The sequence below is a fragment of the Capricornis sumatraensis genome, chromosome 8 (assembly GCF_032405125.1).
Source record: "Capricornis sumatraensis isolate serow.1 chromosome 8, serow.2, whole genome shotgun sequence".
In the NCBI taxonomy this organism is placed as follows: domain Eukaryota; kingdom Metazoa; phylum Chordata; class Mammalia; order Artiodactyla; family Bovidae; genus Capricornis; species Capricornis sumatraensis.
In genome coordinates this window covers 111,844,501-111,871,442 of record NC_091076.1, presented here as the reverse complement: position 1 = coordinate 111,871,442, position 26,942 = coordinate 111,844,501, and the positions used below count along the sequence as shown (strand labels likewise).

General features: G+C 49.1%; 1 protein-coding gene across 1 annotated transcript in view; it reads left to right on the top strand.

The window, feature by feature from the left end:
* Positions 1-26,942, top strand: part of CEP112 (centrosomal protein 112) — a 312,648-nt gene that overhangs the window by 112,632 nt on the left and 173,074 nt on the right. The window contains exons 18-19 of the mRNA XM_068977099.1: positions 10,852-10,987; positions 24,986-25,093. Of these exons, the coding sequence (XP_068833200.1) occupies positions 10,852-10,987; positions 24,986-25,093 (244 nt within the window). The remainder of the gene's footprint in view (positions 1-10,851; positions 10,988-24,985; positions 25,094-26,942) is intronic.

The following is a 26,942-nucleotide window of genomic DNA, read 5'->3' as shown; positions in this document are numbered from 1 at the left end:
TAGTTCTGTTTTGCTTTCCTTGGGGCCTCCGGTGGAGAGGCCAGGCTGGCAGCAGATGAAGTCTACTGTAATGTGAAGCCTGCGAATGTATGTTGGGTCTCTGCCATCATTATCAAAAGTGCTGGTGCAGAAATGTGCAAAGGGAAGATTTTCAAATCAAGGTTGGCCTGAACATATAAATGTTAGCTTTCAAAGCTCAAGAAAGAGTAAATTGCAGTCCATTAGTCTCCTACATTTTATTGCCTGTTTGGAATAATCATGGTCTTCAGAACATCCTTTAATCTGAACTGGCTTGTGGTTGTATAAGAATGCAGCTTCTTTCTTCTTTATGCTTTATATACTCAGACAAGGAAAATTTACTGCATTTTATAAATAAATCAGTTAAAAAGGAAATTTTCTTCCCACCTTTTTATCTTCACGGAGGCACATCTTTAAGGCATTTGAGTGATGCGTTTACACTCAGCTCCACAGCTAGTTCCACTGAAAAAAATGATCTTCAAAGTCACTTTTTTTTTGCTTCTTACAGGGCACATTATTTGGAATCATGGTAAAAGGAAATACTGTTCTTATATTATTGAGGAGCAGACCCTTCTCTTTTTCAAGTGCTGAAAAATTTCACTTCTATTTCATTACTTTGATGGAAATTAAAATGATACCTCATTAAAATGAATATCATCTTTTTATTTAAATAAGACAGATATCTTATGTTAAGACAAGATTTCAAAGTATGAATGGAGTTCAGTGTATTTGCATGGTTTCACTGGGCAGAAATATTGACTTATTGAGTGGTGCCTTCTGTGGTGTTTCACTTCACCGAGGTGGGACTAAAAATGAATTGAGAGGCTTCACTCATTTCCTTGACTCTTCTATTTAATATTAAATGGAAAGTAATATTTTAATATAAAACAACATTTGCTATCTATATATACTTTTTAACATATGAAAAGACATTTATTATTATTAATGTTACTATACAACACTCTAGTCAAGCCTATGGTTTTTCCAGTGGTCATGTATGGATGTGAGAGTTGGACTATAAAGAAAGCTGAGCGCCAAAGAACTGATGCTTTTGACCTGTGGTGTTGGAGAAGACTCTTGAGAGTCCCTTGGACTGCAAGGAGATCCAACCAGTCAATCCTAAGGGAAATCAGTCCTGAATATTCATTGGAAGCACTGATGCTGAAGCTGAAAGCTGCAATACTTTGGCCACCTGATGTGAAGAGCTGACTCATTGGAAAAGACCCTGATGCTGGGAAAAATTGAAGGCAGGAGGAGAAGGGGGTGACAGAGGATGAGATGGCTGGATGGCATCACCGACTCCATGGACATGAGTTTGAGCAAGCTCCGGGAGTTGGTGAGGGACAGGGAAGCCTGGCATGCTGCAGCCGACGGGGTCGCAAAGGGTCGGACACGACTGGGCAACTGAACTGAACATGTCGGACTTCGCTGGTGGCTCAGTGGTGAGGAACCCACCTGCCAGTGCAGGAGGCGCTCAGGAAACACAGCTTCAGTCCCTGCGCTGGGGACACCCCTTGGAGGAGGCAATGGCAGCCCACTCCAGTATTTTGGCCTGGGAAGTCCCATGGACAGAGGAGCCTGGTGTGTGACAGTCCACGGGGTCACCAAAGAGTCAGAAGTGACTGAGGGACGGGACGACGACAGTAACAAATAGCATGTTGGCGAAGGTGCCGGATTGCGTTTCCTCGAATGGCAAACGGGGTGCGGGATTTCATGCCTATTTGATTCCTGGAAACCTCAACACCGCCTGTCCTTTGGAGGATTCAGTTTCTTACGACGTCTGTGGTTGTGTCCACGAGGATCCCAGTGATGCTTCGTATTGAAGAACATTTCACTAGGTTGTTCTACCGTGGGTCTGGGCACTGAGTGTCCACTTTCCTCTTCTGATCTGGTTTTCAGCACAGCACTGTGTGTTTCTTCACTATTGTGCCCGGGCTCTGGCCGAGGGATGGGCTTTGTGTGCTTATGCGGAGTGTGCACAGAAGGATGTGCTGCCATCAGAGCCGTCAGACGTCAGGCTCGAAGTGATCAGCCAGAAGCAGTGTGCCTTCCTGCACTAGGTTATGTTTAACAAATAGCATTTTTATTATGGTCTCAGTATATAACTGACCATGAGTAAAACTGTGGACTTGATTTTTGTATTCAGTTATAAAGTAAATGAACTAAATTTGGTAGTTAAAAATGAGATAAAATAGAGAAATTATTTGTCCTATTAAATTGAAAGTATTTATAGTAACAGTAGCTCAGGTGAGTTATTGGACAAAAAATGTAAAACAACTGACTTTCAGCATTTATAGAAAAAGTTGATATTTCAGCCATATATCATATATTTTTATAAAAATGTGTGAAAATTTTCTCCTGGCTAATTAATGGTGCATAATTTTAAGTTATATGGTTTTTAAATTTTTCAAGTTTTCAAAGTGAAGAGGAACTAAGAGCCTCTTGATGAAAGTGAAAGAGGAGAGTGAAAAAGCTGGCCTAAAACTCAACATTCAGAAAACTAAGATCATTGCGTCTGGTCCCATCACTTCATGGCAAATAGATGGGGAAAATATGGAAATAGGATCATGTTTTATTTTCTTGGGCTCCAAAATCAATGTGGATAGTGACTGCAGCCCACCCCAGTGCTCTCGCCTGGAGAATCCCATGGACAGAGGAACCTGGTGGGCTGCAGTCCACGGGGTCGCTAAGAGTCGGACACGACTGAGCAACTTCACTTTCACTTTTCACTTTCATGCGTTGGAGAAGGAAATGGCAACCCACTCCAGTGTTCTTGCCTGGAGAATCCCGGGGATGGGGGAGCCTGGTGGCTGCCGTCTCTGGGGTTGCAGAGAGTCGGACACGACTGAAGCAGCTCAGCAGCAGTGACTGCAGGCACAAAATTAAAAGATGCTCGCTCCTTGGAAGGACAGCTTAACAAACCCAGACAGCATATTAGAAAGCAAAGACATCGCTTTGCCAACAAAGTGCATACAGTCAAAACTTTTGTTTTTCCAATAGTCATGTATGGATGTGAGAGTTGGACCATATGGAAGGCTGAGTGCCAAAGAATTGCTTTCAAACTGTGGTGCTGGAGAAGACTCTTGAGAGTCCCTTGGACTGCAAGGAGATCCAAGCAGTCCATCCTAAAGGAAATCAGTCCTGAATATTTATTGAAAGGACTGATACTAAAGCTCCAATACTTGGGCCACCTGATGCGAAGAGCTGACTTATTGGAAAAGACCCTGATGCTGGGAAAGATTGAAGGCGGGAGGAGAAGAGGACGACAGAGGATGAGATGGTTGGATGGCATCACCGAGTCATCAACAAATGAAAGTTTTCAAATATTGTCCACTATACTTCCTTTTCTATTATGAAACAGACTGAGCTTGCAAATGTGACCCTCTGAAAACGTGCAGTCTGTTGAGTGGTCCGCAAGTGTGGGGAGCACGGGGGCATGGCAGAGGAGTAGCTCCTGAGCATCCTGACCTCGTGACCTCGTAGGGACCCTCGCCGTCAGCTGCAGCCCCGCCTCAGCACCCACCTCACAGTCGTCTGAATGGAGCCTCTGGGTGACTGCTGCCAGTCAGCCGGGCCCACCAGCCACAGCAAAGTCTGTCCAGCGCTCGTGCAGCTCTCTGCCACAGTGACCACCTGCTTCCAGGCCAAGGGACCCAGTAGGGGTGCTTCTATGAGGCGCTTATCTCATTCTGGGGACACGTTCTGAGCATAGGAAGTGGCATCAGGGACACCTGGAAAGACACACAGAGAGCAGCCAGCACACGGGCTCCACAGGGGGTGCCGGGTGCAAGTCCTGCTTGGCCCATCAGTGACATGGGGCCTCGGAAACAGTCTCTCAGCCCCAGTTTCCAGTTCTGCAAAGTTAGGGGTATGGAAATGGCCTTACACAAGCTGGACCTGAGAATGAAGGAGAGAAGACACGTTAAAATCGTTTACACAGCGCCTGGCGCCCAGTCAGAGCTCAGCAGGGGCCAGTATTAACATCCACACGTTTATACCCTGCTAAGTCACTTCAGTCGTGTCCAACTCTGTGCGACCCCAGAGACAGCAGCCCCCCGGGCTCCCCCATCCCTGCGATTCTCCAGGCGAGAGCACTGGAGTGGGGTGCCATTGCCTTCTCCAATGCATGAAAGTGAAAAGTGAAAGGGAAGTCGCTCAGTCGTGTCTGACTCTGTGCGACCCCGTGGACTGCAGCCCCCCGGGCTCCCCCATCCCTGGGATTCTCCAGGCGAGAGCACTGGAGGGGGTGCCATTGCCTTCTCCAATGCATGAAAGTGAAAAGTGAAAGGGAAGTCGCTCAGTCGTGTCTGACTCTGTGCGACCCCGTGGACTGCAGCCCCCCGGGCTCCCCCATCCCTGGGGTTCTCCAGGCGAGAGCACTGGAGGGGGTGCCATTGCCTTCTCCAATGCATGAAAGTGAAAAGTGAAAGGGAAGTCGCTCAGTCGTGTCTGACTCTGTGCGACCCCGTGGACTGCAGCCCCCCGGGCTCCCCCATCCCTGGGGTTCTCCAGGCGAGAGCACTGGAGGGGGTGCCATTGCCTTCTCCAATGCATGAAAGTGAAAAGTGAAAGGGAAGTCGCTCAGTCGTGTCTGACTCTGTGCGACCCCGTGGACTGCAGCCCCCCGGGCTCCCCCATCCCTGGGGTTCTCCAGGCGGGAGCACTGGAGGGGGTGCCATTGCCTTCTCCAATGCATGAAAGTGAAAAGTGAAAGGGAAGTCGCTCAGTCGTGTCTGACTCTGTGCGACCCCGTGGACTGCAGCCCCCCGGGCTCCCCCATCCCTGGGGTTCTCCAGGCGGGAGCACTGGAGGGGGTGCCATTGCCTTCTCCAATGCATGAAAGTGAAAAGTGAAAGGGAAGTCGCTCAGTCGTGTCTGACTCTGTGCGACCCCGTGGACTGCAGCCCCCCGGGCTCCCCCATCCCTGGGGTTCTCCAGGCGGGAGCACTGGAGGGGGTGCCATTGCCTTCTCCAATGCATGAAAGTGAAAAGTGAAAGGGAAGTCGCTCAGTCGTGTCTGACTCTGTGCGACCCCGTGGACTGCAGCCCCCCGGGCTCCCCCATCCCTGGGGTTCTCCAGGCGGGAGCACTGGAGGGGGTGCCATTGCCTTCTCCAATGCATGAAAGTGAAAAGTGAAAGGGAAGTCGCTCAGTCGTGTCTGACTCTGTGCGATCCCGTGGACTGCAGCCCCCCGGGCTCCCCCATCCCTGGGGTTCTCCAGGCGGGAGCACTGGAGGGGGTGCCATTGCCTTCTCCAATGCATGAAAGTGAAAAGTGAAAGGGAAGTCGCTCAGTCGTGTCTGACTCTGTGCGACCCCGTGGACTGCAGCCCCCCGGGCTCCCCCATCCCTGGGGTTCTCCAGGCGGGAGCACTGGAGGGGGTGCCATTGCCTTCTCCAATGCATGAAAGTGAAAAGTGAAAGGGAAGTCGCTCAGTCGTGTCTGACTCTGTGCGACCCCGTGGACTGCAGCCCCCCGGGCTCCCCCATCCCTGGGGTTCTCCAGGCGGGAGCACTGGAGGGGGTGCCATTGCCTTCTCCAATGCATGAAAGTGAAAAGTGAAAGGGAAGTCGCTCAGTCGTGTCTGACTCTGTGCGACCCCGTGGACTGCAGCCCCCCGGGCTCCCCCATCCCTGGGGTTCTCCAGGCGAGAGCACTGGAGGGGGTGCCATTGCCTTCTCCAATGCATGAAAGTGAAAAGTGAAAGGGAAGTCGCTCAGTCGTGTCTGACTCTGTGCGACCCCGTGGACTGCAGCCCCCCGGGCTCCCCCATCCCTGGGGTTCTCCAGGCGGGAGCACTGGAGGGGGTGCCATTGCCTTCTCCAATGCATGAAAGTGAAAAGTGAAAGGGAAGTCGCTCAGTCGTGTCTGACTCTGTGCGACCCCGTGGACTGCAGCCCCCCGGGCTCCCCCATCCCTGGGGTTCTCCAGGCGAGAGCACTGGAGGGGGTGCCATTGCCTTCTCCAATGCATGAAAGTGAAAAGTGAAAGGGAAGTCGCTCAGTCGTGTCTGACTCTGTGCGACCCCGTGGACTGCAGCCCCCCGGGCTCCCCCATCCCTGGGGTTCTCCAGGCGAGAGCACTGGAGGGGGTGCCATTGCCTTCTCCAATGCATGAAAGTGAAAAGTGAAAGGGAAGTCGCTCAGTCGTGTCTGACTCTGTGCGACCCCGTGGACTGCAGCCCCCCGGGCTCCCCCATCCCTGGGGTTCTCCAGGCGGGAGCACTGGAGGGGGTGCCATTGCCTTCTCCAATGCATGAAAGTGAAAAGTGAAAGGGAAGTCGCTCAGTCGTGTCTGACTCTGTGCGATCCCGTGGACTGCAGCCCCCCGGGCTCCCCCATCCCTGGGGTTCTCCAGGCGGGAGCACTGGAGGGGGTGCCATTGCCTTCTCCAATGCATGAAAGTGAAAAGTGAAAGGGAAGTCGCTCAGTCGTGTCTGACTCTGTGCGACCCCGTGGACTGCAGCCCCCCGGGCTCCCCCATCCCTGGGGTTCTCCAGGCGGGAGCACTGGAGGGGGTGCCATTGCCTTCTCCAATGCATGAAAGTGAAAAGTGAAAGGGAAGTCGCTCAGTCGTGTCTGACTCTGTGCGACCCCGTGGACTGCAGCCCCCCGGGCTCCCCCATCCCTGGGGTTCTCCAGGCGGGAGCACTGGAGGGGGTGCCATTGCCTTCTCCAATGCATGAAAGTGAAAAGTGAAAGGGAAGTCGCTCAGTCGTGTCTGACTCTGTGCGACCCCGTGGACTGCAGCCCCCCGGGCTCCCCCATCCCTGGGGTTCTCCAGGCGGGAGCACTGGAGGGGGTGCCATTGCCTTCTCCAATGCATGAAAGTGAAAAGTGAAAGGGAAGTCGCTCAGTCGTGTCTGACTCTGTGCGACCCCGTGGACTGCAGCCCCCCGGGCTCCCCCATCCCTGGGGTTCTCCAGGCGAGAGCACTGGAGGGGGTGCCATTGCCTTCTCCAATGCATGAAAGTGAAAAGTGAAAGGGAAGTCGCTCAGTCGTGTCTGACTCTGTGCGACCCCGTGGACTGCAGCCCCCCGGGCTCCCCCATCCCTGGGGTTCTCCAGGCGGGAGCACTGGAGGGGGTGCCATTGCCTTCTCCAATGCATGAAAGTGAAAAGTGAAAGGGAAGTCGCTCAGTCGTGTCTGACTCTGTGCGACCCCGTGGACTGCAGCCCCCCGGGCTCCCCCATCCCTGGGGTTCTCCAGGCGGGAGCACTGGAGGGGGTGCCATTGCCTTCTCCAATGCATGAAAGTGAAAAGTGAAAGGGAAGTCGCTCAGTCGTGTCTGACTCTGTGCGACCCCGTGGACTGCAGCCCCCCGGGCTCCCCCATCCCTGGGGTTCTCCAGGCGAGAGCACTGGAGGGGGTGCCATTGCCTTCTCCAATGCATGAAAGTGAAAAGTGAAAGGGAAGTCGCTCAGTCGTGTCTGACTCTGTGCGACCCCGTGGACTGCAGCCCCCCGGGCTCCCCCATCCCTGGGGTTCTCCAGGCGAGAGCACTGGAGGGGGTGCCATTGCCTTCTCCAATGCATGAAAGTGAAAAGTGAAAGGGAAGTCGCTCAGTCGTGTCTGACTCTGTGCGACCCCGTGGACTGCAGCCCCCCGGGCTCCCCCATCCCTGGGGTTCTCCAGGCGGGAGCACTGGAGGGGGTGCCATTGCCTTCTCCAATGCATGAAAGTGAAAAGTGAAAGGGAAGTCGCTCAGTCGTGTCTGACTCTGTGCGACCCCGTGGACTGCAGCCCCCCGGGCTCCCCCATCCCTGGGGTTCTCCAGGCGGGAGCACTGGAGGGGGTGCCATTGCCTTCTCCAATGCATGAAAGTGAAAAGTGAAAGGGAAGTCGCTCAGTCGTGTCTGACTCTGTGCGACCCCGTGGACTGCAGCCCCCCGGGCTCCCCCATCCCTGGGGTTCTCCAGGCGGGAGCACTGGAGGGGGTGCCATTGCCTTCTCCAATGCATGAAAGTGAAAAGTGAAAGGGAAGTCGCTCAGTCGTGTCTGACTCTGTGCGACCCCGTGGACTGCAGCCCCCCGGGCTCCCCCATCCCTGGGGTTCTCCAGGCGGGAGCACTGGAGGGGGTGCCATTGCCTTCTCCAATGCATGAAAGTGAAAAGTGAAAGGGAAGTCGCTCAGTCGTGTCTGACTCTGTGCGACCCCGTGGACTGCAGCCCCCCGGGCTCCCCCATCCCTGGGGTTCTCCAGGCGGGAGCACTGGAGGGGGTGCCATTGCCTTCTCCAATGCATGAAAGTGAAAAGTGAAAGGGAAGTCGCTCAGTCGTGTCTGACTCTGTGCGACCCCGTGGACTGCAGCCCCCCGGGCTCCCCCATCCCTGGGGTTCTCCAGGCGAGAGCACTGGAGGGGGTGCCATTGCCTTCTCCAATGCATGAAAGTGAAAAGTGAAAGGGAAGTCGCTCAGTCGTGTCTGACTCTGTGCGACCCCGTGGACTGCAGCCCCCCAGGCTCCCCCATCCCTGGGGTTCTCCAGGCGAGAGCACTGGAGGGGGTGCCATTGCCTTCTCCAATGCATGAAAGTGAAAAGTGAAAGGGAAGTCGCTCAGTCGTGTCTGACTCTGTGCGACCCCGTGGACTGCAGCCCCCCTGCTCCCCCATCCCTGGGGTTCTCCAGGCGGGAGCACTGGAGGGGGTGCCATTGCCTTCTCCAATGCATGAAAGTGAAAAGTGAAAGGGAAGTCGCTCAGTCGTGTCTGACTCTGTGCGACCCCGTGGACTGCAGCCCCCCGGGCTCCCCCATCCCTGGGGTTCTCCAGGCGGGAGCACTGGAGGGGGTGCCATTGCCTTCTCCAATGCATGAAAGTGAAAAGTGAAAGGGAAGTCGCTCAGTCGTGTCTGACTCTGTGCGACCCCGTGGACTGCAGCCCCCCGGGCTCCCCCATCCCTGGGGTTCTCCAGGCGAGAGCACTGGAGGGGGTGCCATTGCCTTCTCCAATGCATGAAAGTGAAAAGTGAAAGGGAAGTCGCTCAGTCGTGTCTGACTCTGTGCGACCCCGTGGACTGCAGCCCCCCGGGCTCCCCCATCCCTGGGGTTCTCCAGGCGAGAGCACTGGAGGGGGTGCCATTGCCTTCTCCAATGCATGAAAGTGAAAAGTGAAAGGGAAGTCGCTCAGTCGTGTCTGACTCTGTGCGACCCCGTGGACTGCAGCCCCCCGGGCTCCCCCATCCCTGGGGTTCTCCAGGCGAGAGCACTGGAGGGGGTGCCATTGCCTTCTCCAATGCATGAAAGTGAAAAGTGAAAGGGAAGTCGCTCAGTCGTGTCTGACTCTGTGCGACCCCGTGGACTGCAGCCCCCCGGGCTCCCCCATCCCTGGGGTTCTCCAGGCGAGAGCACTGGAGGGGGTGCCATTGCCTTCTCCAATGCATGAAAGTGAAAAGTGAAAGGGAAGTCGCTCAGTCGTGTCTGACTCTGTGCGACCCCGTGGACTGCAGCCCCCCGGGCTCCCCCATCCCTGGGGTTCTCCAGGCGAGAGCACTGGAGGGGGTGCCATTGCCTTCTCCAATGCATGAAAGTGAAAAGTGAAAGGGAAGTCGCTCAGTCGTGTCTGACTCTGTGCGACCCCGTGGACTGCAGCCCCCCGGGCTCCCCCATCCCTGGGGTTCTCCAGGCGAGAGCACTGGAGGGGGTGCCATTGCCTTCTCCAATGCATGAAAGTGAAAAGTGAAAGGGAAGTCGCTCAGTCGTGTCTGACTCTGTGCGACCCCGTGGACTGCAGCCCCCCGGGCTCCCCCATCCCTGGGGTTCTCCAGGCGAGAGCACTGGAGGGGGTGCCATTGCCTTCTCCAATGCATGAAAGTGAAGAGTGAAAGGGAAGTCGCTCAGTCGTGTCTGACTCTGTGCGACCCCGTGGACTGCAGCCCCCCGGGCTCCCCCATCCCTGGGGTTCTCCAGGCGGGAGCACTGGAGGGGGTGCCGTTGCCTCCGTACCCGGAAGTCTCACTTTCTTCTGTCGGCATGCAGATTCCTCTTCTGTGGGTGGACTTTCTTGGCTGTTTCCTTTTATTTCAAGGTACAAAGAGGCGTGGTGGTTACGGTTCTCTTAGGCGAGTCCACTGTGGGCAGGAGGTCGTGTCAGGCCGGCATGGCGCTCCCCTGCCCCGTCACCCTGCAGGTCAGCTTCTGCCGGATGTGCGTGTTAGAGGTGTTCCTGTGGTACCTTGTGCTTTTTTAATCGAGATGCTATTCACATAGTGTAAGATTTATCCTTTCACAGTCTACAGTTTAGCAGATTTTAGTCTATCCACAAAGACGTGCGGCATCGCCACTATCTAAGCCCAGTGTGTCTGTCGCCCCCAGCCCCCTGTGGTGAGCAGTCACTACCCACCCCCCGTCCCCCAGCCTGTGCTGACCACTGACCTGCTTTCTCTGTGTCTGTGGGTTTCTGTTCTGGATGTTTCTCACAGACAGAATCATTTGACGCATAAGCTGGTGTCCTTGAGTCTGGCTGCTGTAATGGTGCCGTGCTTTCGAGATCTGTTGCAGGTGCGTCAGAGCTTCGTGCCTTTCTGAGGCTGAATACTGTTCCACTGTGAGGATGGACCATGCCTCACTGCTCCGTCCATCGGGTGATGGAGGTCCATGGTGATAAGCAGGCTTGTTCTAGGGAGGTTGTTTGAAGCCGGTGTGCCCTTATCAGAACGCACACTCTGTGCTCATATCGTTCTTTGCTGAGACAGGCCGTGTCACTGTCATCTTTTGCATTCGGATAGTTCAGATAGGAATCTGGTCTGTACTTTAGACAGGATGAAAGCTTGCTCTTTGACCAAGCCCGGTTCTTTGCTTGTGCGTTAACTCTGCGGCCCATGTGGCCTTCCCAGGGAGAAGGAGGAGCAGCTGACCCGGGTGAGCGAGGGGCAGAGGCTGCAGGCGCAGCAGGCGGACGCCGCGCTGGAGGAGTTCAAGCGGCAGGTGGAGCTGAACTCAGAGAAGGTCTACGCGGAGATGAAGGAGCAGGTGAGAGGCTGCCTCTGGGGCGGAGACGTGCAGGCCTCCCGTGGGGAGCGGCGCGTTCACCAGCTCAGAAGGCCCTGCCAGGGTTAGCCCGCCATGTCGGGGTCGGGGCTTCAGGTGAGGGTCGGGGTGGACACCCCCCACCCGCAGAGCCCCGGAAGGACGGGCAGCTCCTCTTGGCTGAGACGAGCTCTGCAGGAGGGCTGAGCCGGCGGGGCCCCGCTGCCCTCCCCGTGGGGCGGCCTTCCTGGGCCGTGGGAGGGACTCTGCTCAGCTGCTCCTGGTGGTGTGGAGTGGGCAGAGCGTGGTGGGAGGGGCTGAGGGCCCTCCTCCCCTCAGTGCCCCGATTCCTCTGGAAAGCAGTGCCAGAAACCATTCAAAGTCCTGTCCATAGACGCGGCCGTGGCCAGACTGCGCCAGGCTTTGGGACGCGGGTCAGCGTACAGATAAAACCCCATGACTGGTCGTTTTCTCCAGAGCAAGGCCTCAAGTTACCCTCGTCCGTGTCTGTTCACGTGCCATAGATAGTGTTGCATTGGTCAGTTACAGCAAATTATTTTAAGTGGCATTTCAGGAGGACAGAGGCTATCTCTGGTTCTTATGTAAGTGGTATATTGTATAGTTATGAGAAAAGTTTAAAAATTTATAGAAGGATAAAGGAAAGAGAGACCTAGGTCCCCATCATGAAGAATCAACGATTGTCAACACCGTTTATTTAAATAAAATGTTACAGATGTAGTTTCATTTTACTTTGCCTTTCAAGTCTAATCACGTTCTTCTCTCTTCTCCTGGTCTTTTCCAGAGAGCTCATACTATAATTAATGTCGTGTGTATCATTTCAGTGTATTTGTACTTTCATATGCACATGTAATGTCTGTAAATGCCACATGCATGTACATGTATACATATATGTATAATTTCTGTGCTTCCATTTTTGAAAAGTTAAAGACTACAGATTTTATGTCTCAGTCTTGTTTGCACTTTTACACTGATTTTTTTTTTTAATTTTTATTTTTACTTTATTTTACTTTACAATACTGTATTGGTTTTGCCATACATTGACATGAATCCACCATGGGTGTACATGAGTTCCCAAACATGAACCCCCCTCCCACCTCCCACCCCATATCATCTCTCTGGATCATCCCTGTGCACCAGCCCCAAGCATCCTGTATCCTGCATCAAACATAGACTGGCAATTCATTTCTTACATGATAGTATACATGTTTCAATGCCATTCTCCCAAATCATCCCACCCTCTCCCTCTCCCACAGAGTCCAAAAGTCCGCTCTACACATCTGTGTCTCTTTTGCTGTCTCGCATACAGGGTCGTCATTGCCATCTTTCTAAATTCCATATATATGTACTAGTATACTGTATTGGTGTTTTTCTTTCTGGCTTACTTCACTCTGTATAATCGGCTCCAGTTTCATCCACCTCATTAGAACTGATTCAAATGTATTCTTTTTAATGGCTGAGTAATACTCCATTGTATATATGTACCACAGCTTTCTTATCCATTTATCTGCTGATGGACATCTAGGTTGTTTCCATGTCCTGGCTATTATAAACAGTGCTCCGATGAATATTGGGGCACACGTGTCTCTTTCTATTCTGGTTTCCTCGGTGTGTATGCCCAGCAGTGGGATTGCTGGGTCATAAGGCAGTTCTATTTGCCATTTTTTAAGGAATCTCCACACTGTTCTCCATAGTGGCTGTACTAGTTTGCATTCCCACCAACAGTGTAAGAGGGTTCCCTTTTCTCCCCATCCTCTCCAGCATTTATTGCTTGCAGACTTTTGGATCGCAGACATTCTGACTGGTGTGAAGTGGTACCTCATTGTGGTCTTGCTTTGCATTTCTCTAATAATGAGTGATGTTGAGCATCTTTTTATGTGTTTGTTAGTCATCCGTATGTCTTCTTTGGAGAAGTGTCTATTTACACTGAATTTTATATAGCTGTGGCCTATCTGTTGATTTAGTGCAATGCTTTTAACGTCATATGTGTTTTATCATATAAATATACCATATTTTATTTATCAGCTCCCCTATTTGAGACCATTTAGCTGATTTCCAGTTTTTCTTAATTATTAAGAGTGCGACAGCACTTGTTTATGATTTCATTTTCAGCTGCCGTTTTCTTCCTCAGGAGCCCCAAGCACTCACAGGTGGTAGGAACTTCCCTGCGGAAGGTCATGGGCAGACCCTGTGGGGTTTTCAGACCTGGAGCTGTGCTTCCTTATCACTTCCTTGATTTGGATCGTGTGGACCCGGGTCCTGAGAACAAGGTTTGAGACCCCCACTCACTGCCTTGAGTGGAAGCCAGACTCCTGGTAAGAGTTTGCAGCTGGAAGGAGGGCTGTTTGGTGCCCGCTCCTGGATGTGCATCTCTTCCCAGCTCCCTGCTGTGATCAGAGGCCAGGCCCGGAGGAGGCATATCTGCTCAGATGTGCAGTGGAGCTCGCAGGGAACTCTTTGATCAGCTTAACATTTAAAGGAATACAGAGAATATTGAAGGAGGGGGCCCCTGGCAAGAAGTTTTGAGTATACCCTGAAGAAGGCTTAAAAAGGGGCTTTTGAAAGTGCCAAGGCTGACAGTACAACTTTCCGATAAAAGCTGAAGCCACGGCAGGCACCTTTGGCTCAATAAATACACCTTTGGGGGTTGGTGATGCAATATTAACAAACTGCCCAATAATGGGTCAGGAGAAAAACAAGCAGACAATATGGGACTTGTGAAAACATTTTGTAGAACAAAAAAAAAAGGCGTTTGTATCCAGCAGTCACAGAATAAAAGCACACTTTTGAAAACAGTCTACTGTAGAATTCAGGGGCTGGGGGCGGGGAACACCTCAGAGTAGTAGTGCCTTTAATGAGAATCCGTGAGCTGTATGAAAGCGCCACATGCGTCAAGGAAAATTAATGCAACTAAAGCTGGATACCTTTTGGGAAAGTACTGAACATCAAGAATAAAATGGACATCCAGTAAGTTTCTAGGCAGAATGAAACTGGAAAAGAAATCGGAGAAATAATGGAGTTTTGAAGGAGAAAGGCTGTGACCGATTTTATACATAACCAAGGAGCTTCTCACTTCCAAAATCGACAGAAAAACATTTTATTAGTAAGAGTTCACATACTGTATACTGATTGTTTCTTCTCTGGGAAAAAATTATATCAATTCAGAGATCAAGAAGAAGACAACCCAGTACGTAGGGAGACCATCATAGTAAAGGATGAGCCGAGAACAGTGGGATCAACAAAATAAAAGCAGAATCGACTGACTGTCACACCTCTGGTTGTGAGATAGAATGCTGACCTCGCTGCAGAAGGCGTCTAGAATAGAAAACACAAATTCAATAACAACAGATAATCTGGATCCTCAGGTCACATTAATAAAGTTCATGAAGCTTGGATCGGGATGGGGGAGCACGGCGGCCACCACTCTACCACGAGAAGATGAGACGCAAAGGTTATTCGCGAGATGAGGGATGTAGGTTAGAACGCTCTTTAGATGCCGTAAACAGGCATCAACAAAATTAACAAGATGCTACATTCTCATAAAAATGTTGAGAAGATAAAAGCAAAACTTGAGATATTGCCAAAGGAACAGAGGCAGAAACAGAGCAAGATGTCCAAAGTAAGACAGAGCGTGTAACTGTAGTGATAGACAGTGACAGGCTAAATGTTTCTAATAAAAAGGTATGATTAGCTGACGTAAATGAGTATATGCTATTTATAAAAGACAACTGAAAGTTACACAGAAGTTATATATAGAAAACATTTTATCACTTGTGTTCAGAATAAAAGAAAATGTAATACTGTCATAGAAATTAACACCAACACAAGCCAATGAACTGGACAAAGGAATATACTTTTGCTTGAGAAAGACAAGAATCCTTATGAAAACGTATAAGGAATACATGAAAAAATTGACATAGTCATGGGGTGCTTTAATAAATTTTTCTCCATTCTTGACTGCTCAGGGGGGGCAACACCTAAACAAATAGGAGATCTAAATAGCAGTCTATAAAACTGCCGTATTTCTACTTCCCACTCTTTAAATATGACACACTAAATTCTTACTCTAATGGAGCAGTTACAGAACTCAGTAAACCAATGAATTTCTGAAACTCAGCAGGACGTATTTTTACCACAATGCTTATTAGTAAAACCAGAAATTAAATTGCAGTCAAAATTGCTACATTCACCAAAAACTTTTGATTTTTGAAAAACACCATTTAAAAAAAAGAGGACGTTAAGGCAAGACAGAGAACGGGAAAAGAAAGGACTCACAAACATTCCCAAGAACTCGTATCTAAAATAGAAATGCTAAGCACGATAAGAAGACAAACAGCCCAGTTAAAAACAGGCAGAATGTCTGGACGCCTCAGAGGAGACTCACTCATAAGCGCACAGCGACGTTCAGTGTTTCCACTCGTCAGGGAAACGCGAACCAGAGCCGCGCAGGATGCCGCCGCGTGCCCCTGGGAGGGCTAGCCTGGTGAAGGTTAGCCGCGGGCGCCGACGCCGGTCAAGGTGAAGGTGGCTCGTGCGGCGCCTGCCCACTGCCGGCGCGAAAGGCTCAACGCACACGGCCGTCAGCCGCTCGCTCCCTGGGTGCTTCCCCGGGAGAACCGAAGTCGGATCCAGACGAAGGCTCGTACACAGAAGGTGTCAGCAGCTTTACTCACAAAAGCCCAAAACTTGAACACGACTATCCCTCAAAAGCTGAAAGGGCAGCGAGACGCGGGGCACACAATGGAGCGTGACTCGGGGATAGAAAGGGACGAACTGCTGTCACCTGCAGCCAAGGCTGCATCTCCAGCGTCCGCCGGGCTCGGGCTGCGCGCCGCTGCACGCCGTCGGGCCCCCGGTGGCGCCAGCGAGCGTTTCGGCAGAGCACCCGCCTGATTGGTTTCAGAGCAGAGGCCTCTTCTCCTGTGGGTGGGCTCCAGCGTCAGTCCCGTCTCCATCCTTGGCTGTGCTGTCCGTTGTGCTGGGCCTCTCAGGAGCGTGTCTGGACTTGGTGGTGATTTAAACCCCTCCACCCAGTAACTCCAGGCACTCACAGAACTCGCTTCAGGGTAGACTGTATGCTTGGCCATGAAACAGTTCTCAGTAAATCTTAAAAGGACTCAGAAGATCTTAAAATCACACAAAATGTGTTCCTTGACCCCGATGATAATAAATTAGAAACAAACAGTAATAATAAATCTGGGAGAATACCGCATGCTTGGAAATTAAATAAGACACTTGAGAGTAACTCATGGAGTAAAGGAGATATTACTTAAAATTAGAAATTATTTTGAACTGAATTAAAGTGAAAATATGGCGTATCAAGTGTACAGAATCCAGCTAACAGGGTACTTAGAGAAGAGCTTGTAACACCTGTCTCCAAGAGGAACATTCTTAAATCAGTAACCTAGTTTCCGTCTCAAGAAACCAGACCAGGGAAAGCAGGCTTCTGCTCAGGGAAGCAGAATAAAGGAAATCATAGATATTTACATATGTATGTAGTATATATATTTATTTATGGAAAGCAAAGAAGTGGAAAACATTAAAATAGAGAAAGTCAATGAAGCCAAAAGTTGGTTCTTTGAAAAGATCGAACAAAACTGACAAATTTAGCTTGACTGCTGAGGGTAAAATCCCACGGACGGAGGAGCCTGGTGGGCTGCGGTCCATGGGGTCGAGAAGAGTCGGACACGACGGAGCGACTTCCCTTTCACTTTTCACTTTCCTGCATTGGAGAAGGAAATGGCAACCGACTCCAGTGTTCTTGCCTGGAGAGTCCCAGGGACGGGGGAGCCTGGTGGGCTGCCGTCTCTGGGGTCGCACAGAGTCGGACACGACTGGAGCGACTTGGCAGCAGCAGCTGAGGGTAAAATACAAAAAGTGAGGAGAAACAAATTACCAAAGCTAGGGATGCACAAGGGCAGGACACTGCTGTTGATCTTGTAGAAAACGAGATAATTATAAGGTGGTACTTTAAAAACTTGGTGCCAACGAACAGCAAAAACTCAGGTGAGACGGACGGATTCCTGGGAAGACGCAAGTTACCTAGACTGGCCACAGAAGAGATGGAAAGTCCAAATCGTCCTATGACGGGTAAGCATATTTAATTAGCAGTTAAAAATCTTTTCGCAAGGAAAAGCCCGGTGGCTCCCCTGGTGCCGTGAGTGCTGTGTGCTCAGTGGTGTTCGACTCTTGCAGCCCAGCGAACTGTGGCCGGCCAGGCTTCTCTGTGCACGGGATCCTCCAGGCAAGAGCACTGTAGGAGACGCTGCAGGATCCGGCCGTGTGGACGAGGAAGAACCCTTCCCCGCCCCCCACTGGGATTCTATTTTTCCGGACTCCGAGGTGTGCATGATGTGCGTTCAAGGCTGTTCATTGTGATGTTATTTATCAAGGGTAACAAACTAGAAAATATATGTCAAAAATAGATATATGTATAGTTGGACTATAAAGAAAGCTGAGCGCCGAAGAATTGATGCTTTTGAACTGTGGTGTTGGAGAAGACTCTTGAGAGTCTCTTGGACTGCAAGGAGAGCCAAGCAGTCCATCCTAAAGGAAACCAGTCCCAAATATTCATTGGAAGGACTGATGCTGAAGCTGAAGCTCTAATACTTTGGCCACCTGATCCAAAGAACTGACTCGTTGGAAAAGACCCTGATGCCGGGAAAGATTGAAGGCAGGAGGAGAAGGGGACGACAGAGGATGAGATGCTTGGATGGCGTCACTGACTCAATGGACGTGAATTTGAGTAAGTTCCAGGAGTTGGTGATGGACAGGGAGGCCTGGCGTGCTGCGGTGCATGGAGCTGCAAAGAGTTGGACACGACTGACCTGAACTGATGTCAAAAAAGTCGGAGAGAATGTTAAAAAAAAAAAGAAAAGCCTTGGAGAGAATGTGATCTCAGGAACCATTAAATTAGAAATCCATCTTCCTCTTTCCTCTGCGAAAACTGTCCCCTTTAAAATCAAACCATCTTGGAGATCCAGATGCTAACCCCCTAGTTACTGTTTCCAAGTTAACTGGAGCAAACAAACAACTAGGAGGAAATTAAAAAAAAAAGAAGACGAGCCCTGCCCAGCCACCAAGTGGTACCGCAGCAAAGCAAGGCCAGCCGGGGCTGAGAGGTGGCGTCTGAGCAGCGGACGCGGAAGCCGCCCCGCCGTCCGTCCGCCCTCGCGCCCCGCTGCCCTGCCCTGCGCCAGTGCCACCTTCTGTCTTCCTCCTTCCTCCGCCAGTTCTCTGTGCCTCTATTTGAGTTTCCCGCTTCTGGGCCTCCAGGGTCCGCGCGTTCCTACCTTAAAGATATCGCATCTCTGCGGACCAGTTAACTGATCCGACGGAGGGTCCTCTGTGGTGCATGCGGCTGGGTCCGCTTCCCCCCACACACCCTCACCGACCTTGCAGCGGCCCTCACTGGCCTGTCCAGTGGCTCCGGATTCAGACTCAGTAAACCGTGATGACGGCAGCAGACGAGCAGGCAATGCTCTGCTTGTTTTCTGTTGGAAGAAAGCTCTGCTGTGGTTGCAGTGACAGATAGTTTTGCCAAGTGCAGCTGAGTTTCTGAAACACAGAAAGCACCTTTGGGGTGAGTGTAATAATATGGAGCAGCCCCACTTATAAAGGAATCCGTACAGCCAGGCTCACTAGCAAATTGGACAGTTCTCACAGAACAAATTGTAACAGGCAGTAAATACAATATATCTGTCAAAACATGGTAAATTGGATGCCCTCCACTTCAGATTGTCGGTTGGTTAAAAAGTGTGGATGTGGCTCAAGTTCTCAAAGAAAGCCAATCAGCAGAGTCATTAGCTGGAGAACCCACGCTGCTTTTGGACATCTCCACAGCCTATATTTTCCTCTCTTGTTTTTGTTTTGAACTGCTCTTTTCTCACTGAAGTCTTTTGTGTAGACGCCAGGAGAGCTCAGGGCATCTTTTTCCACTTGGAAAGTGCTGCACATAGAGGACAACGGGAATTTGAATTAAAAAAAGCTTTGAGTTTGTTTTTGAAAGTGAATTGCTGTTTGAAAAATGAGGCCCATGAGGGAAAATGGAACAGACTTTAACTTTTTAAAAAAGTTGCTTCACACATTTTTTTCACTGTGAAGAACGTTTTATCTCATTTAAGACTGCTTAAATAACCTAATTTCTACTCCAGTGGTGAAATCCATTATATATGTTAGCTGTCAGCAATTAGTTGTGCAAAATATACATATTTTAATTGTGAAAATGTATTACTTTTAGAATTATTCCTGTATATGTGTATATAATTGAATTTTTTAAAAGAAATCGGGTTCTGTATTTACCTATTCTCTGTGAAACAAATAAATGACTGAAAAAGACAGCTATGTCTTTTGAAGTATTGGCAGAAATTCTAAGGTGAAACGTTTTCATCTTATAAACCCACTGAATGAACGTCAGCTCACCACTTCCTCCTGGGGCTTCCACTCAACCACTTGACTTTTCTAGTTAATTTTGCTCCTTTTGAACATACATTCTCATTAAGTGGCTGCTGCTGCTAAATATCTGGCTTTAAATTCTGTTCCTTTATCTTTGTAGCCATCAGCTACAAGGTATTAGCTTTATACTTGGAAAACCCACGGTTTGCTGTGAAAACCCAGTTCGGAAACCCTGCCTTTGACTAGCGAGGTTGCTTCTGGGTGCTGGTACGTTTGAAACTGATTAGCAGCGTCTTACAGTCTAAAAGATTTTGAGTTTAGTTCATCATCTCATAGTTGCTGTTGGCTTCATGAAAAAATGTTCAAGTTACAAGGAAGGAGGAATGTCCTCTGAACACGTCTGTGCTTTTATAGATATAGATGGATAGCAAAACAGACGAGAGACAAGACTCGACATACAGACTGTCCGGCCGCCTGTCCTTTGAGGGCCCCGCTGGCTCATGTAATTAAAGAAGGTCTTTTTAGACCAGCCTGAAGGTAGGAAAATATCCAGTACAAATAGAAGCATTTTTTCTCAGCCACTTTCTGATGATAATGGGCAAATCTGTCTCTGCTCTCAGCATTTGAAAAATTTTGTCTTCAAATGAGATGAGGTATCAGAGATAAACTTCTCGAAGCATATTTAAGTATTCTAACAGAGCTCATTGTGTTAATCAGTTCCAAATGTCAACCTCCAAAGTCTATGGATAAATGTTTGGTTTTGAAAAACAAAATTAAACAAAGAAATCAAACAATAATTAAAAGAAACCTTAACTCTCATCCTTAAATGCTTAATACAGTAATAAGTGAAACTTTACTTACTACCAAGGAAGACCTGGGCTAATTGGGCGGTGGATCTCGTGTATGGATTTGAAGACTCAGTGTTATAAAGATGTCCTAAAGTATGTTTTCGTCTTCTTCACTCCGTTCCTGTTGATCCTGCCCTGGTTTAGCCCCTTCTAATTCCACACTGTGTGTGCACGCTTAGTCACTCCATCCCTGTCCGATTCTTTGTGACCCAGACAGTGGCCCACCAGGCTCCTCTGTCCAAGGGATTTCCCAGGCAAGAGTACCGGGGTGGGTTGCCATTTCCTCCTGCAGGGGAACTTCCCGACTCAGGGGTTGAATCTGTCTCACTTGTGTCTCCTGCGTTGTACGTGGGTTCTTTACCAGCTAAGCCATCGGGAAAACCGGTAAAAATGTCAGTTCTCCCCAGATTAATCTATAAAATCAACTCAAAACGTTAGCAATGCTTTTTGCCAGGGTGGGGAGGGTGGGGGAGGGCGGTGCCAGTGGCAGGGGAGTGAGTGAGGGAAACTGGCAAGCTGATTCTAAAATCTACGTAAAAATCAGACAGCTCAGAGCAACCATGGCAACCTTATGCTACCAGAACTTGTAAACACTGCTGAATACTGAGGTTAATATTAAGCTACAGTCATAAATACAATACAGTTGTGGCACAAAGATGAACAGTGTTTTAGGGGAAAGAGACCGACAGTAGACACACACTTCATGATCACCCCGATTCATGTCTAAGCAAGTACTGCTGCACAGCAGGCAAAGAAGGGCCAGGTCAGTCAATGCTGCCGTGCTCAGGAGGCCCTGGATGAAGCATCCGCATCCAGGGTTGATGCAGAACCGCTGCAGACAGAAAAGAAGGGGAGAGGCACCAGGCACGCGCCTGCTGCTTCTCTCTGTCGAGGATGTTAGTTTCTACTGAATCTTTAGTCAAGCAGATAATTGTTTATCTGTCTTGCTGCCATTTGTATCTGTCTTATCTGCCTGTCTGTCCATCCATCTATCTATACATATCTGACAATATCTAAAAGACAATTTCTTATAGTTTATCTAAATATGTATTAAATACAGCAGAATTGTATATGTCTATAGACTTGCATACTTTTCTACTAAATTATATATGTCAGATTACTCAGAACCTAACAACACAGCAGAACTTGACTAGAGAAGGAACAGTGACTTTTTACACGCACATCTGACAGAAACGCTAGACCCTGGTCCAGCGTCCATTGCTAGTCTCTCACTAATACAGTGCAGCCCTGAGTTTATTTAGGGTCACGTTAGGCACAGTTCTAAATCGGCAGTCTCTCACCTTGCAGGTGGAGTGTGGCTTCTAACGCAGTGAATGAGATGGAAACAGCGTACTGTACTGGCTCCTGACAGGAGCTTGCAGGAAAGCCCCTTCAGAGGGTTTTCAGCAGCTGCTATGGACCCTTAGCCCTTGTCCCCTCGCCCCCACCCTTTGGAGAGGGGGGCGGTTCTGAACTGCAGAAACCACTCTGGGGCCATCACAGGAGGCTGAATTGCAGAGACCCGAGCCCTGACATCTTTGAACTGCCGATGCCGCGGCCTGTTCCTGAACGTTTCATGACCCGAGGGGAACAGAGCGCTGGTGTTGCTTAAGGTCTGGATGCTCAGATGTTCTCTTTCGTGGAGCTCAAGTAACACTCAAGACACCAGCATACACCTCTCTCCATCACCCGTGAACGTTAGACATTCACAGAAACATACCTGAGCCCTTTTCTGCTCCTAATTTGATCACCAAGTTCTACACTTAGCATTCTTGGAAGCCGTTTACCCAGTGAAGGAGTAGCTTTAACCACTTGAAGTTAAATGGAATATGGAATGATGTATGATTAAGCAGAATCTTTTGTATCTATGGCAACTGAAAACCTTGTTTCTACACAAACTTCAAGTGTTTTACAAGACTTGTTTATTTATTTTGGTTGAATTGTGGAAGGAGAATGGAGTGGGGTCTTGCATTTTCGGTCAGTATAAAATAACACTTATAACACTTTGAGTTTTTCTTAATGTTTCAGTATAAGAAAGCGGTCTTTCATGTGCTTTAAATTGTTTTCTATTTTCATTATAGAAGATAATTTTTTTGAAGGAAGATATCTTATTTTTATAAATGTTGCATATACAAAGCTCTTAATTACATTTAAAATATTTTAATAATTATTGTTAGTTGTAATACTCAATCTGTGCTAAAGTAGAATAAGAACCAAAAATCAACTTCATATGAAGATTTGTCTTAAAAGCACTGAATAAACCAGGTCTTCTCTCCTTGATTTACCTTTCTTGCCTCCTTTCTGTTTTGCTTTTGTCTGCCCTCCATTCATCCTTGAGAATTTAATATGTATTTATTCTGCACACCATGGCAATTAATGAATAAGATACAACAGAATTGTAAGTCATAGTTTCTTTTATTTGGGAGCTCACTGTGTAGATGAGTAAACGAAGCTTGCAATTTGAAACACTCCTGCGCTCTAGAGAAAAGCACCATGTGCTGGGAAAAGGAACGGTTTCATTTCCTTGCTCCCAGAGCTCAGTAAGAGGAAGGTGTTTCTGTCAGTTGTGGATGAGAGAGCAGACCCCTCCGCCAGGAGGGGAGGCTCGAGTCAGCCTTGGAGAGGGAAGGCTGGAAGAGAGAAACATGGAGGGTTTTCCAACAGAGAGGAGCGGAGTTGCCTCGTGAGTAGCCGCAGCCATTGGGGAGGTGCCAGGGCATCCAGGCCACAGGGGTGGCTCCCGAGGACCAAGCCACAGGCCTCTGGGTAGAGGGCTGACGCGAAGAGTGCCCGCCGGAGGAGAGAATGCCCGAAACCCATGTCCTCCACCGTGCCTGCCTTCGACATTCCTCAGCAGAGCTGATCCCGGGCCTCAGAGCCTGTGCTGGTCACCTTAGAGCTCTGATCGCTGAATCTGGAAGCTGCCGAGCCACATGTATGCTTCAGTGGTCTCCGATATAGTCACAGAGCCGTGCAGCTATCATCACTCGAGAATGACCCCACCCCCAGCCCCGTCACCCTAGCAGTCACTAGTCCTCTTTCTGTTTCTGTGGGTTCGACTCTTCTGAGAATTTAACACAAATGGGACAGTGCAATACATGGCCTTTCCTGCCTGTTCTCTTCCACTTTGAAGACTGTTTTCAAGATTCATCCGTGTTGCGATGTGTGCTGGTACTTCGTCCGAATAATGTCTCATTGCATGAATATGCCGCATTCTGTTCACTCATCGGCTGATGGACGTTTGGGTTGTCTCCTTTTCGGCAGTTACGCCATGAACATTTGAATACAAGTTTTTCATATGGACTATGGTTTTCATTTCTCACCTAGGAGTGGAATTCCTGGTTCTTATGGAATCCATGCGGGTTCACTGTATCATCTCTATGGTGAATCTTTTGAGGAAACTGTGAAATTGTCTTCCATTGTGGTTGCATCGTTTTATATCCCCACCAGCCCTTGTGGGGATCTGATTTCTCTGCATCTTCACCAATCCTTGTTATCGTCTGGCTTTTTGATTACAGCCATCCTAGTGGGCGTGAAGTGCAGGTTGCTATTTTAATTTGAAATTGCCTGATGACAGTGGTGTTGAGCATCTTTTTATGTGCTTGTTGGCCATCGGTGTATCTTCTTTGGAGGCATGTCTTCCAGTCCCTTTGCCCAATATTAAATTGGGTTTCACTGCAGTTCGTTTCAGTTCAGTTCAGTTCAGTCGCTCAGTTGCGTCCGACTCTTTGCGACCCCATGAATTGCAGCACGCCTGGCCTCCCTGTCCATCACCAACTCCCGGAGTTCACTCAGACTCACGTCCATCGAGTCTGTGATGCCATCCAGCCATCTCATCCTCTGTCATCCCCTTCTCCTCCTGCCCCCAATCCCTCCCAGCATCACAGTCTTTTCCAATGAGTCAACTCTTCGCATGAGGTGGCCAAAGTACTGGAGCTTCAGCTTTAGCATCATTCCTTCCAAAGAAATCCCAGGGCTGATCTCCTTCAGAATGGACTGGTTGGATCTCCTTGCAGTCCAAGGGACTCTCAAGAGTCTTCTCCAACACCACAGTTCAAAAGCATCAATTCTTTGGCGCTCAGCCTTCTTCACAGTCCAACTCTCACATCCATACATGACCACAGGAAAAACCATAGCCTTGACTAGACAGACCTTAGTCGGCAAAGTAATGTCTCTGCTTCTGAATATACTATGTAGGTTGGTCATAACTTTTCTTCCAAGAAGCAAGCGTCTTTTAATTTCATGGCAGCAGTCACCATCTGCAGTGATTTTGGAGCCCAAAAAAATAAAGTCGGACACTGTTTCCACTGTTTCCCCATCTATTTCCCATGGAGTGATGCCCATTTATTGTTGAGCTGTAAGATTTCTTTATATATTCTAGATGCAAGTCCCTTTTCAGATAGATGGTTTGCAAATATTTTCTCCTGTTCAGCACACAGCAAGGCCTTAATAAAACCGTGTTGAGTAAGTATTTGGATGTTCAAGATCGTATTTCTATCACAATATTATTGTCACAGTAAAGTTTAGTCAACTATATACCAATGATAAATTCCCTGATTTGAAACTATTAAAACCTATCAAGAGAAGTGGACACACCTGTCACCATTTTATCATCTTTAAATTCAGCATTACAATTCATGAGGTGTTGAAAATCCATCATTTTAATGAATGTGCAATTGACAAAAATATGCAATGCCATTTGTCACTTGAAAGTTTGATATTTGATTTTTATATTCTGCAGATGGAAAAGGTGGAAGCAGACCTGACTCGGTCCAAGTCTCTCCGTGAGAAGCAGTCCAAGGAGTTCCTGTGGCAGCTGGAGGACGCCAAGCAGAGATACGAGCAGCAGGTGCGTCGGCCTGAGGCCCTGGGGCTGCCGTGCGCTTGTCTCCGCCACACGCCCCCCTCTAGCACAGCGTCTACACGGCAAAAACACTTAGGATAGACAAACAGTGATTCCCTTTGTTAAATTAATGAATTATAACAAATAAAATAATTAGCATATAAATAAGTAGCACAGATTATAAGAAAATCTTTAATGTCCCAATAAATAAACTGGCAAAGGAAAGAAAGATATACAAGAAGTAAATTGAGTAAATGACCATGTAGAAATATCTTCAGCCTTGGTGTTAATAAAAATGCAAATTAAAGTGATGTACCATCTAAAGTTGACAAAAGTTTTGTAAAATTGGCACTTTTGTATACCGCTAGTGACATTTTAAGTTAACGTGGCCAAAAAAATTTCTGTAGCATCTACTAAGAGTCATGAAAAATGTTTACATTTTCCGGCCCAATTATCCTTAGTCTTGAAAATCAGACAGAAATATTCAAACAATGATGTTAATTATTTTTTAGATGGTTGATTCTTTTCTACATGCTCTACTTCCCACCCTGTGGTAGTCTTTTTAACATGACAGTCCCTTTTTTTAGGGTAAAAATAAATTTGGTATAAACTCCTTTGAAAGACTGTTAAGCTTCAAAGGCTTTTCTTGGAGTCATAGATTTGAAGCTGTACCAGATTTTTGTGTTTTATAGTCTTGGTCAAAAATATTTAATAAGGAAAATTGATCAATTATTTAAAGGATTCATACTATTAATAGAATCCATACACTACTGCATCAATCTTATTTCATTTTCATAAAAAGGAAACTATATAGATGTCTGATGAGTATATAATAGGAATTTTTGGAAAACCACTCAAAGATGTCAGGTCAGTGCAGATTTAGCCTGCTTCTCTTCTTCCTGTGTCGTGAGCTAATCATCAGCACCCTTGCTGAGAGTGAAGCTTCCAGATGTTATGCTCAGAGTCTGAGTCCCCAAAACTGAGAGAATGAGACGTCCACAGCAATGCAAAAGCATAAAGGGGTTTTATTTCTAGCTCAAGCCAGGGCTCCCATCTCATCCAGCACAGCGGAGTCTTGAAGAGAGCCCAGAGCCCTGGATTACAGCAGTATTTATAGGTTTAGGACAAAGACAGAGAGTTGGCAAGGGCTTATTGGCTGCAGGAGTTTCCTGGTCTTTACTGATTGGCCAGTTATCATCCCTCTGATTGGCCAGAGTTATCATCCCTGGAAGCCCCGGAAGCATGACTCAGGGATTATTTTTGGCCTAGTGCACCTCTCTGAGCCTGTCATGGCTCTGGTGAGGTTGTAACACAGTCACTTATGAGGCAGGACTATGAGCTTGGAGGTGTTAGGAGAACGTTTATTGACCTGATAATATACAAACTTTTTAAAAACCCCTTTTGAAGCTGAAAATTCTATCAACCAGAATGGTATTCCCCTGACCACTCCAAACCGCTGACGATTTAACACTGGAAGTGTATCATGGCACGGAGTCGTGTCCCTGCGAGCGAGCACCACCATGTTCCCAGAGAGGAAGCTGAACAGACTCCTCTCTGCCAGCTGGCGGCCTGGAGGGCCGGGCAGGGGCGGGGGGCGGGGCTTCGCTCAGCCTTGGGAGGGGCCCTGGGGGTGGGGCAGGGGTGGGGAGGGCGGGGTGGGGCAGGGGTGGGGAGGGCGGGGTGGGGCAGGGGTGGGGAGGGCGGGGTGGGGCAGGGGTGGGGAGGGCGGGGTGGGGCAGGGGTGGGGAGGGCGGGGTGGGGCAGGGGTGGGGAGGGCGGGGCAGGGGTGGGGGGCGGGGCTTCGCCCAGCCTTGGGAGGGGCCCTGGGGTGGGGTGAGGCAGGGGTGGAGGGCGG